Here is a 12867-nt window from a genome sequence, read left to right on the forward strand (position 1 = left end):
CCATTATAAAGACACTTCCTTGGCATTGAAGGGATGAACTGCCGTGCTGTCTCTATGTGTGTGTGCTTGTACATTCATTTGGCAGAAAGGAATAATAACTCACAGAACACATCTGGTATAGTAAGCCTGGGTACTTTCATGTCTGATGCATGGATGACTTTTGAAATAATATTGTGTTCATATACCTATAAATATTCATGACAGTAGACAAGTATAATTTCAAAACAATTGTTACTATTTCAATATGTCCCAAAAACTTATCTGTGAGAGTTTTAGAGCTAGAAAGTTTGGAAGTCAATGGTAATCAACATTTATAATTAACACCTTTCTTCTATTGTCGTGTTTGTAAGGTATTGTCACTTTTAATTATATAACTAAAGAGAAATTTAAACTCCTTCCATTCTTCTTTGTGACTATCTACAAAACGACAGAGTTGAGTGGAAGGAGTAGTCCAACAATCCCAGAACCAGGAAGAAAGAGGTGATGGCATATTGTAGTATTAAATTTAAAATATCATCACTAAGAAATGCTGTGCTCTTTCCAGATGGATCACATGCTCACAAGCCAAGCTGAACTGAAGGGAAAGATGAGCAACGTAACAGAATTCATCCTACTGGGCCTGACTCAGATTCCAGACCTGAAGGAAGTCTTATTTGCTGTGTTTTTCATCATCTACTTGATCACACTGGCAGGTAACCTGCTCATCTCGGACACCATCTTCTTCAGCCCAGCCATGGGTTCTCCCATGTACTTTTTTCTGTCCCATTTGTCCATTAAAGATGGTTTCTACTCATCTTCCATATAGCACCCAAAATGATCTTTAACTTCATCTCTAAAAAGAACACCATATCTTTCAATGGCTGCATGACTCAGCTCTTTGCTGAGCATTTCTTTGCTGGAGCTGAAATCATCTTCTTAGTTGCCATGGCCTATGACCGCTATGTCGCCATCTGTAAGCCCTTGCATTATAGGACCATCATGAGCCGACGTGTGTGTGGTTTCCTGGTGGGAATAGCTGGAGTTTTAGGGTTTGTTCATAGAGGGATCCAGATTTTATGCATAGCCCAGTTACCATCTGTGGCCCAAATGTCACTGACCTTTTTATGTGTGATTTAATACATGTCCTGGAGCTAACCTGCACACTCACACCTTGGGGCCCCTGATTACTGCCAACAGTGGGTCACTGTGCTTGCTCATTTTTTCTATGGTGGTTGTTTCCTATGTTGTCATCCTGTGCTCCCTGAGGACTCACAGCTCTAAAGGCCATCACAAAGCCCTGCCTATGTGTGCCTCTCATGTCACTGTTGTCATCTTATTCTTTGTACCTTGTTCGTCACTGTGCCCAAGACCCATGACCTTCTTCCCCACCGACAAAGCTGTGACTGTGTTTTGCACCATAGTAACTCCTATGTTGAACTCTTTAATCTACACCCTCAGAAATGCAGAAGTAAAGACTGTCATGAAGAAGCTCTGGGGGCAAATAGTGAATACTGATGATGAATAAATCTTGTGATTAGAGTATTTAAGAAAAAACTCTAGTGATATTTCATCGGATTTATTCCCCTTAGTTGATTAAACTTGGGATGATAAATTATCTGCCTGGATCGACTTTCTTCAGGTGCCTACATGCTGTGGGCCGTGCTGATGTATCCATTAAGGCATCGGAGGTGCAGTGCCTAGAGCCCATAATAGATTCATGAGCCCATGAGAAGTTTGCATTACTTTTAAAGAGAGAAGAAAAGTAAACATAATCCAAACATAACTTGGATTATAGTCATTTTTAAACCAACACAGTCATAAAATATATTTTTTAACATTTTTATGGAAGAAAGGACCCATGAGGACAAAAGTACCAGAGGCCTACAAAAGTCATAATGTCACCCTGATTGTGGATATGAAACAGATCAACAGCAATATTCTTTTGTTTAATAGCAATATTCTTAAACACTATATACAGCAATACAGCTAGAATAAAGTTTTATTTTAAAAGAGGAAAAACAACAGTCAACAATGGACCACATGAACGATGGTGGTCCCATTGATTAAACGGAGCTGAAAAATTCCTATTGCCTCGTGACATCGTAGCTGACATAATGTTGCAGGGACAGAAATTACTGACTGTTTGTGGTGATGCTGGTGAAAACAGACCTACTATGCTGCCAGTCAGATAAAAATATATCACACAATTGTGTACAGTACATAATATTTGATAATGTTAATAAATGACTATGCTACTGGTTTACGTATTTACTATGCTATACTTTTTATCATTGTTTTAGAGTGCACTCTTTCTACTTATACAAAAAGTTTTTGCTGTACAACAGTATGCCATGTTATGCCAGCAGCAACCTCACACATCTCGTGTTTACTGCATCTCTTGATAGGCATCATTTTCTTTTGTGCTTGATTTCATCTCATGTTGTCCTGTCCAGTAACAAGCTGTACAGGCTTGCAGCCTACAGGCAATAGGCTACATAGTGATGTAAGAACAAGTACGTGTCATGAAACTGGACAACAATGATACAAATCTGGATTGTAGAAAACAATCCATATCATGAACATAATGAAATTTTAAGAGATCTGGAAAGAGTCAGATGCTTCGAAGTCAGAGTTTGGGAGTTTTGGATCAAAAAAGCTTGATTTCTCATCTTGCTCCAGCTTTAATTAGCTTTGTAAATGTAAGCAAGTTACTTTACTTCTCTACCTGTATTATTTTTCATCTGTAAAAGGGAAATAGCATTACATACTTAAGTTGTAAGAATTAAATGCTTTAAATTGAAAACATGAGTCAGCTGAAAAATAGCGAGACTTGCTCACACACTGTCACAGCCTTCAGAGATGCCACCAGAGCACATGGAAAGCTGAAGACTGCAGCTCCTGGCAGAGGAGCCCAGGAATATTGCAACTGTCATTCCCCAACCGTGATCATGGGAGGACCACACATCTGCCTCAGCATCACTTCACTTCAAAATATGTCAAAAATGCCATCCATTTATGAATAGGGACAGCAAAACAGTGAGTTCTTATTTCTGCAAAGAAACTTAATGGGGCCAGTGAGCCGGTCTGGACACTAAGAACTAGCCCATCGCCAGCCCTTAAATATCTCCACAGTTACAAATGGGGGAGCTGGTTGGGGCAACTGTGAGATGCCTGAACAGAACTTGTTTCAAAAGCTTTTCGGATATCAACCCCTAATGAGATATATGATTTGCAAATATTTTCTCCCATTTCGTGGGGTTACTTTTCATTTTGTTGGTTATTCATTTGATGCACAGAAGCAGCCTGGATTTAGAACTTGAGAACCCGGGCTTCAAGCTGATGCCATGATGGAATGAGATCTTAACTCTCCTTAGACCTTTCGCCTCCTCCTGCTGGAAACCCTGAGCTGCAATCTTACAAATGTGACAGCCTCACTGGAGAGACCTTGTCCGTATAGCCAAGCATCTACATGGGAAAGGAGAAGGGCCCAGAAGAGCCTGAGCTGCTAGCCATCCCTGCTAAGGCACGATTCACATGAGCAAAGTCATCTTGGACTCTCCTTAAAAGCCCAGCAACCAGCTGAATACTAGAGAGTAACCTCAGTTCATGTCAGAAGAATCGTTCAGTCAAGTTTAGCCTGAACAAATGGGGAGGAGGAGTGGAAACACCCCCAAATTTGAACTTTTCAGACATATAAACCTTGACATATTAAATAGAAAATGTTCACATTACAGTAAAATTAATAAAAATGTTGGCAGATTATTTTATCTGTTTGGGGGAAATAAGCCAAGGTATTTTTTATCACAAACAAAATAAATTCTAGATGGGTTTTAAAAAGTTTTTTGAAAGTAACTTCAGAAAACCAAGGTGATAAAATTTATAAAATCTTATAAGAAGGAAGTGGAATTTTCCAAGAATGATGTGATAGAAGAATGAAAGTAAAATAATATTAAAATGTAACACATTTATAGAAAAAAAACACCCTAAGTATAGCATAAATGAGGTACATATTTGTAGCAAATATCACAAATATAGATATAGATACAGATATAGATATAGATTAGAAAGAGTTCATTCAAATTCATCACACCAATAGATCAAGCAAAAATTCTCACTCCAATAGATCAAGAATGCAAGAAAATAATTGACAAAGTTTATAATTAGATTTTGTCCCAGACATTGTGCAGGAAACAGAGCATGAAGACAATTAAGTAACTTTCCCTGACTTCAGTGTGGTTATATACCAATGAACATAGAAAACTGACCAAGATTATTATCACATCTCTTGAAAAATTCATACAAATTTGAAAATTAACTAGCAGTCTTAGTCCATTTCAGCTGCTATAACAGAATACCACAGACTAGGTGGTAGACAACAAACATTTACTTCTCCAGTTTTAGAAGCTGGGAAGACCAAGATCAAGTTGCTGGCAGATCACTGTTTCATAGAGTCCTGCTTCCTACTTCATAGACAGCCATCTTTTCACTGTGTCCTAACATGGCAGAAGGGGCAAGTGAGCTCTCTGGAGTCTTGTATAAAGACGCTAATCCCATTCATTTGGGCTCCACCTTCATGACCTAATCACCTCCCAAGGGACTCACCTCCAAATACCACCATATTATAAAAGATTTAAGTCATGAATCGGGGGGGACACAAACCTTCAATCTATAGCAATGTGCAAAGGTGGACAAATTAATTACATAAATTCTGATAAAATCAAATATTTGATATTATTTAGTGAACAGAGTTACATCTGAGAAGCCTTTAAGAAGATATAAACACCTCTATGTAATAATAACAGTGATTAAACTCAGGACACAAGGTTTTCACACAGTGTGATTTACCCTTGAAAAGGACCCACTGCCCCCTACTTAGCCGTAGGCCTTTGGAATTCAGACTAAATAGAGAGACAGAATCATGACTACATGCTCCCTAGCATCTGTCAGGCAAATAATATTTTGTTTTGCAAATAATATCTCAAGAGATGTGATAAAATCTTGTTTTAAACTTAATTCAAGAGAGAATTTTCTGAATGAGATCTCTGTCAAATAACACAATACAGTCTCACCTCTTTGTCACCTAATAATCTGTATTCCATTAATAAGAGAGGTACGAATAGCATATACAGTTAGCATTTTCTAACCTATGATATCACCCAAAATATCTGATGTCAATCTCTGTAATTGCATATGCGAAGCTCATGGATTATGGGTTATTCTTACTTTACATACGTGAGACAGGGCCTGGGTCTCCATAGAAGCCTATAAAACACTATAAGCAAAAGAGGAGATGGAATATTGACAAATGGCAGTGGAATTATCACATATTCTGAACTATCTGGGAAGATAAATGAATCATCTTCATGAAACTATAACAGCAAACAAAGTTGATTAACATGAGGAGATATGATTTCCCATTCGGGAAAATACATAAGATTTTAGTTGTTTTTCTGCATGTCTGCCTTGTTCATTCAGATTCTTTCTATATACTTAGCCTACTCATGATTAATATTAGAAGTCCGAAGCATCATTCTCCTTCAATCTGAACATGCTAAGCAATACAAATAAAGAAATTATATACTTAAAGTATTTTGCAGATACAAAAATGAGATGTATACTTCAAATATTAATATGGGCTATCTTTGTGTGAAGAGAAGTGAACTAACTTTTTATATTCTATTTCTTATCTTCTGATATCTGTAGTAAGCACTATTAATTCTGAAAAACATTACATTATTTAACAGAGAAACACGAGAAAAAAATCTACCATTAACTAAAATAAATTTACAATAATTACTATAGCAAACTCATAATATAGGACATAATCTATAATCTCAACAGAACATTTCACCCACAAAAACTGAATATATATTTTCCCAAGAAGTTATGAAAATATTAAAAATATATTTTAAACTACATATATATATTTAATTAGGAAATTATGACAATCTAAAAAACATGTTGATCATCAGAAGTATTCACATAATAAATGCTTTTTCCCATGCCCAAGTTATAGAACCTGAGGAGAAATTTCCTACACATCAATAATAATCCGTCTTTCCAGGAAGAAACAATTCTTCATTGAAAATAGGTGACACATTTCTCTGCTGCCTTATTTTCTGTTTCTGATCCACAGCTTTTTCATGGCACTTTTCATCTCTCCATTCCTCAGAGTATAGATTAAGGGGTTCAACATAGGGGTGATAACGGTGTAAAACACAGTCAAGTATTTATCAATCGGTAAGATACAAGGAGGTCTCACATATATAAAAATACAAGGGACAAAGAAGAGGACCACCACAGTAATGTGGGAGCCACAGGTGGATAAGGCTTTGCGCTTCCCCTCCTGACTATGATTCTTCAGGGAGTGCAGAATGACCCCATAGGAGATGAGTAACAGCACGAAGATGGCCACACAGATCACGCCATCATTGGCAACCACAGTGAGGCCAATAAAGTAGGTGTCGGTGCAGGCAAGTTTTAATAAGGGGTACATGTCACAGACGAAGTGGTCAATGACATTGGGGCCACAGAAGGGAAGGTTGAGAACAAAGAAAAGGTGAACTACAGCATGCAAGAAACCTCCCACCCAGGCCAGCAGCAGCAGCACAATGCACACTCGTTGGTTCATGATCGTCAAATAATGCAAGGGTTTGCAGATGGCCACGTAGCGGTCATAGGCCATGACCACCAGGAGCAGAATCTCAGCACCACCAAATAAGTGCTCTATGAAAAGCTGGCTCATGCAAGCTTCAAAAGAAATGGTTTTCTTCTCATCGACTAAGTTTATAATCATATTTGGGGTAACTGTAGTGGAATAAACAGCATCCATAAATGATAAGTAGGCAAGAAAGAAGTACATAGGGGCACTCAGGGTTGGGCTGACCACAATAGTCACAACAATGACTAGGTTGCCCACCACTGTCACAATGTAGCTGAACAAGAACACAACAAACAATATCTTCTGAACTTGAAGGCTCTGAGTGAGCCCCAAGAGGACAAACTCAGTCACATTGGTCCTTTGTTTCATAGGTTCTTCTGTATGTCTTATTTCAGGGCTCAGGACACAATCACCTGTAAATATTTGTATTACTAGTGACTTCTGGAATTCAGAGGACAATTTGTTTATTCATTGAACAAATAGGAATTATGATTTCTTAGGATGCAGTCCTTTCAGAGATTATAAGAATATACGGCTGATTAAAACGTGGTCCCAAACTTCAACCATCTTACAGACTAGTGGAGAGGCAAGTAATTAGAGTCATACCTGAGAAAGGACACGTTATAAAATGAATGCGTTGCCACACATAGCTTTCCACCTGGAAGCTCAAAAAATTGACAATATAGCTAATACTTTACACAAAAATAAAAATTGAATCAAGTATTAAAGAACAACTAAAGCAAGATTTACTTTATGTTTACTTTCTAGTTAATAAAGGAGATCACTTTCTATATTCTAGGGGTGGAAGAATCACTGCAGTCCCAAATAGACAATATCAAATTTTGTTAAGGATTTAGGAATAGATACCATAGTGTTAATAGAAAAAAGTAGTTTGAAAAAAGATTTACATAACAGAGCACATACAGAGTTCATATGTAAAACAGGTAATTAACAAATGAAAGACAAACACACCAATAGCAAAGTCCATAATTCAAATAAACAGGGAATTAAAGGAAAAATATTTTGAAATGCCCAATAAAAAATATTAAAACTATTATGATAAAATGCAAAAACTCACCTGTATATTGAAATTGAAGTAACAGCTTACTAAATACAATGTGAACTTGTATTTCTGAAAGTCACTCAATCGAATTCTGTATCATCAGCTACTTTTTAAGATTAAACAATGCTTAGATAACATATTAATTAAACCTATCATGACATCTAGAAATACCCGCCCATTAAAATGACCCCAAATAGTTATACTTAAAGTTAGTTTCCTAGAATAGTGATGTGAGGAAAAATAAATTTATTCCAGATCTTTATAATATGAAAATATTCAAAAGAGTATTACAGAATTGAATCAATCCCCACATATTTCAGTACTCACAAGGATATAGTTGTTTATGAGAATCACATGAGAGGTTTCATGACAGCGTAAATTTTCACACCACCAATGCTTTCTTGCAAAGTGTCAAGTCTAGCTCCGAATCTTATGGATAAATGCATTCCCTGGGTTTCCTGCATAACGAGAGAGCTGTTCAATCTACGTTCTGGGCCATGGTGCCCTCTTCCTTACCCTCCATGAACTGATGCCATCTCTGAGGACACGGAGAGCAAGACAACACATGTCTCATCACTGGCCATGAACTGTTTCCATGGGACCAACTCTTTAATGCTTCTGGGAAATCTGATTCAACTGTTTTTCTGAAAAATCCTGTCTTTCAAATTGTTGGGATTTTCAAAAGGAATATGAATGTCCTGAATCTCGATTGTGAACAGAGACGCATAATATTCATTGCTGGCAGAATTTGTCCTAATAACAAATATCGTTAAATCAACATTATGACTGGAGAGAAAATTGTCACTTGTGTATAAATTATTTAGATAAATATTTTACAGATTGTGTTTTATAATAACAAAAGATGAAGTAGTGAAACAGCCTTTACAACATCATGATGCCTAGTCAGTTACGCTGGCCTGCCTTCATACAGCATTGTTGAACTTGGGTTACCTAAACGATGGAGAACAGTTTCATATACATACTCTATGTGGTGAGTCCATCATTGTAATTCCTGAACAAGCCAGTCATGTGAATACCCATACAGACAAACACTCTCTGAGATAAGGACAAAGGCCTCTAAACACTTTATCTACACTAAAACTGCAACACGACATATTGAGTCATTCAGTTGGTGCATCTCCAAGGGGGATTCTTCTCTAATTAAATTCATTGGGACCTTGATCATAATTGTGAGTACTGCACACTCTGCATCTCCAGAGACGCCACCACGATAATCACCGTGTAGAATAGCATTTACAGAACCAAGTGCGCAGGGGTGGGCGGGGGTGGGAGGGGTGTGGAGAATCATAAAAGAACAAGTGGAGGTCAAATGACCGAAGGGAAAAGTCCAGTTTGGGCAGAAATGAAATATGTAAAAACTCTCTTGTTTAAATCACGACCTTCAAAATAGGCAGACCTGTTTAAATTTAAGCTATATCTTTGCAGATGACATCTGAACTGACTTACAGAAGTTGGTAAGTGTTAATTTCAGAACAAGTGATTCAAAACTCATTTCAAATGCAGATAAAGTGTGGCAGTTTGTCACATAGTTTCAGTCAGGCAAGTGGGTAGCATCTGTGCTGGAATGGGAGTGGAGAAAGAGAAAATAGTGGGACTGTTCGCTCCATTTGTCTCAACACGCTCGTGGAACATTCACCACAATAGACAGTACACTAGATGATAAAACAAGCTGCAATGCATTTCAAAAGACTTCAATCATGTAGAATATAAATAGGTAATTCAACTAGAATTAATAACAAAAATGTAATTTTCCCAGTGATTTCTAAATTAAGCACCACAAGTCTGAATCACTCTCCTTCTACAGCTCTAGCCTCTCCAGTGTTCTACCTGCAGAATTCCAGCTGCCTTGGTCTCCTCGGACTCTCAGCTTCATCTCCTCACTCAGAGCAACTACCAGGATCTTCCTGGGTATCCTTGTCTGTACCACAGCAGGGAAACATTTTAAAGGAAACAAGCTGGGACAATCCCAGGGCTCAGCTTGTTTGCTTCCCATCTCAGTGATCACTGTCAGGTTTTCCAAGGGCTAGCATCTTCAAAATCATTATTTCGTAATTTTTTTTCTGATTTGTTGGCTCTTTTGAGGCAGCAGAGTGAATCTGGTCCTTGTTTCCCCATCTTGGCCTGAATTAACCTTCCAAGTATAATGAATCAAATACATTTAAATTTACCTCTATTTTATGAAACAAGTCAAGGGAAAAGAGATCATATTTATATGTTGTTAAGCATAGTAAATTAATTTTTACTTTCAGAAAAAAATGTATTGTTATATTATAATAAATTTTCCTTAATATAAAGTATAAAGTTTTGAATCCAAAATCAGTATTATCTTAATAGTGAAACACAAAACTGTCTTTCTTACTTATGATTTTTTTTAAAGCAGAATTTTCCTCCTCTTTATGTGAGTCTTTATGTTTATGTCACAATAGAAACACATGAGATACAATTAGAATAATAAGGTTTAAAGATGCCTCTGATCCTCTTTAGCACTGATAATGAAGAGAACTTACACACTCCAGCCAAAAAACAAGAATTATAAAATACAGATTCTCACATCTCCCACCAAAATGTGAATGCTTCAATGGAATTGACAACAGAAAAAGGATACAGAAAAACAAATGAGATGAAGAATTTAAAAATCAATAAAATTGATAAACTTTCAATGAGACTGATCTAGAATGAAAAGGAAAGAATACACAGATTACAAATATCAGCAATAAAAGAGAGGACATAATACAAACCTACAGACATTCAATGGATAATAAAGAAATACTATAGATGACTCTATGACAGGCACAAGAGGCCATAGGGGCCTAACCTCATTTGAGCGGTCAACCCTCACGCAGCAGAACATCCACTGTGGGCAGAGCCAAGTCTGACAACTAGTCAGCATAGGGGTCAATCCCACCTACTGGTAAACCAAAAGCAATTAAATATCAACTTTGAAAGGACAATACACACAACACAGAGTCACCTTCGGAACACACACACAGGAGAAGAAGGAAGTGGTGCAAGTCAAATAAAAAGGACACATACTACATAAAATAACCCAGCAAAAACAAGAACCCTTGGTAGATATTAGGGTATCTACCTAATGTGATGAAGGAAACACACAGAGTCAGCCAGAATGGGGAAACAAAGAAACATGTCCCAAATAAAAGAATGGAAGAAACCTCCAGAATTGGAACCAAATGAAATAGAAATCACCACCCTATCAGAGACAGAGTTCAGAACACTGATGATAAGAATGTTTAAGGAGCTTAGAGTCGACATAAAGAAGGATGTAGAAATCATAATGAACAACTAGTTAGAACTACAGAATACAATAACTGAAATAAAGAACACATTTGAAGGAATTACCAGCAGGTTAGATGAGGCAGAGGATCGAATCAGCGACTTAGAAGACAAGTTAGCAGAGATCACCCAAACAGAACAACAAAAAGAAAAAAGAATAAAAAACAATGAAGATGGTTTAAGAGACCTCTGGGATAACATCAAGCGTGACAACATGCACATCATAGGAATACCAGAAGGTGAAGAGAGAAAGCAAGGGATCAAGAACATATTTCAAGTAATAATGTCCAGAAACTTCTCTAACCTGGTGAGGAAACCGACATACGAACCCAGGAAATGCAGAGAGTTCCAACCAGGATAAACCCAAACAGGTCCACACCAAGACACATTATAGTTAAAATGGCAAAGCTTAAAGACAAAGAGAGAATCCTAAAAGCAGCAAGAGAAAGACAGCGGGTTACATACAAGAGAACTCCTATAAGACTATCAAATGATTTTTTTATAGAAACGTGGCAGGCCAGGAGGGAGTGGCAGGAGGTACTCAAAGAAATGGAAAACAAAGGCCTACAACCTAGATTGCTTTATCCAGCAAGGCTATCATTTAAAATTGAAGGAGAGATAAAGAGCTGCCCAGAAAAGAATAAGCTAAAAGAATTTGTTAACCACCAAGCCAACGTTGCAGGAAATATTAAAAGGGTTTCTGCAAACAGGAGAAAGATGAAAACAATCTAACTACAAATTTAAAAAATGGCAATAACTATATACCTATCAATAATCACTTTAAATGTAAATGGATTAAATGCTCCAATCAAAAGACATAGGGTGGCTGAGTGGATAAGAAAGCAAGACCCTTGTGTGTGCTGTATACAAGAGACTCACCTCAGATCAAAAGACACACATAGGCTGAAAGTAAAGGGTTGGAGTAAGATATTTTATGCAAATGGAAATGAGAAAGAGCTGGAGTTGCAATACTTATATCTGACAAAGTAGACTTTAAAATGAAGAATACATTAAAAGACAAAGATGGGCACTATATAATAATAAAGGGATCGATCCGACAAGAGGATATAACCCTGGTAAACATTTATGCATCCAACATAGGAGCACCTAAATATATAAAACAAATATTGACTGACATAAAGACAGAGATCAACAGTAACACTATCATAGTAGGGGACCTCAACACACCTCTGACAACAAGGGACAGGTCTCCCAGACAGAAAATCAATATGGAAACAATGGCGTTAAATGACACATTGGACCACTTGGATTTAATCAATATTTTCAGAGCATTTCACCCCAAAGCTGCAGAATACATGTTCTTCTCAAGCACACATGGAACATTTTCCACGGTAGACCACATGTTACGCCACAAAACAAGACTTGATAAATTTAAGAAAATTGAAATCATACCAGTTGTCTTCTCTGACCACAGTACTATGAAATTAGAAATCAACTACAGGAAAAAAACTGGAAGACACACCAATTCATGGAGGCTAAATAACGTTTACTAAATAATGAATGGGTCAGCCATGAGATCAACGAAGAAATCAAAAGATATCTGGAGACAAACGAAAATGAAAACACGATGACACAAAATCTATGGGATGCAGTGAAAGAAGGGAAATTCATAGCATTTCAGGCCTACCTAAAGAAACAAGAAAAATCACTAATCAACAGTTTATCTTCACAGTTAAGGGATCTGGAAAAAGAACAACAAAATAAGCCCAAAGGGAGTACAAGGAAGGAGATAATAAAGATCAGAGCGGAAATAAAGGAAATAGAAACCGGAAAAACAATACAAAAAAATCAATGAATCCAAGAGTTGGTTTTTAGAGAAGATAAACAAAAT

General features: G+C 37.0%; 1 protein-coding gene and 1 pseudogene across 1 annotated transcript; one reads left to right on the forward strand and one right to left on the reverse strand.

The window, feature by feature from the left end:
• The first annotated feature begins 580 nt into the window (after positions 1 to 580).
• Positions 581 to 1504, forward strand: LOC117031154 (olfactory receptor 4C45-like; annotated as a pseudogene).
• A 4587-nt stretch (positions 1505 to 6091) lies between these two features.
• LOC117030683 (olfactory receptor 4A47) lies at positions 6092 to 7009 on the reverse strand. The gene has a single exon (XM_033120882.1). The coding sequence runs from the start codon at positions 7007 to 7009 to the stop codon at positions 6092 to 6094; it is 918 nt and encodes a 305-aa protein (XP_032976773.1).
• Between the last annotated feature and the right edge of the window lie 5858 nt (positions 7010 to 12867).

This window comes from Rhinolophus ferrumequinum, chromosome 11 (assembly GCF_004115265.2).
Source record: "Rhinolophus ferrumequinum isolate MPI-CBG mRhiFer1 chromosome 11, mRhiFer1_v1.p, whole genome shotgun sequence".
Taxonomy (NCBI): domain Eukaryota; kingdom Metazoa; phylum Chordata; class Mammalia; order Chiroptera; family Rhinolophidae; genus Rhinolophus; species Rhinolophus ferrumequinum.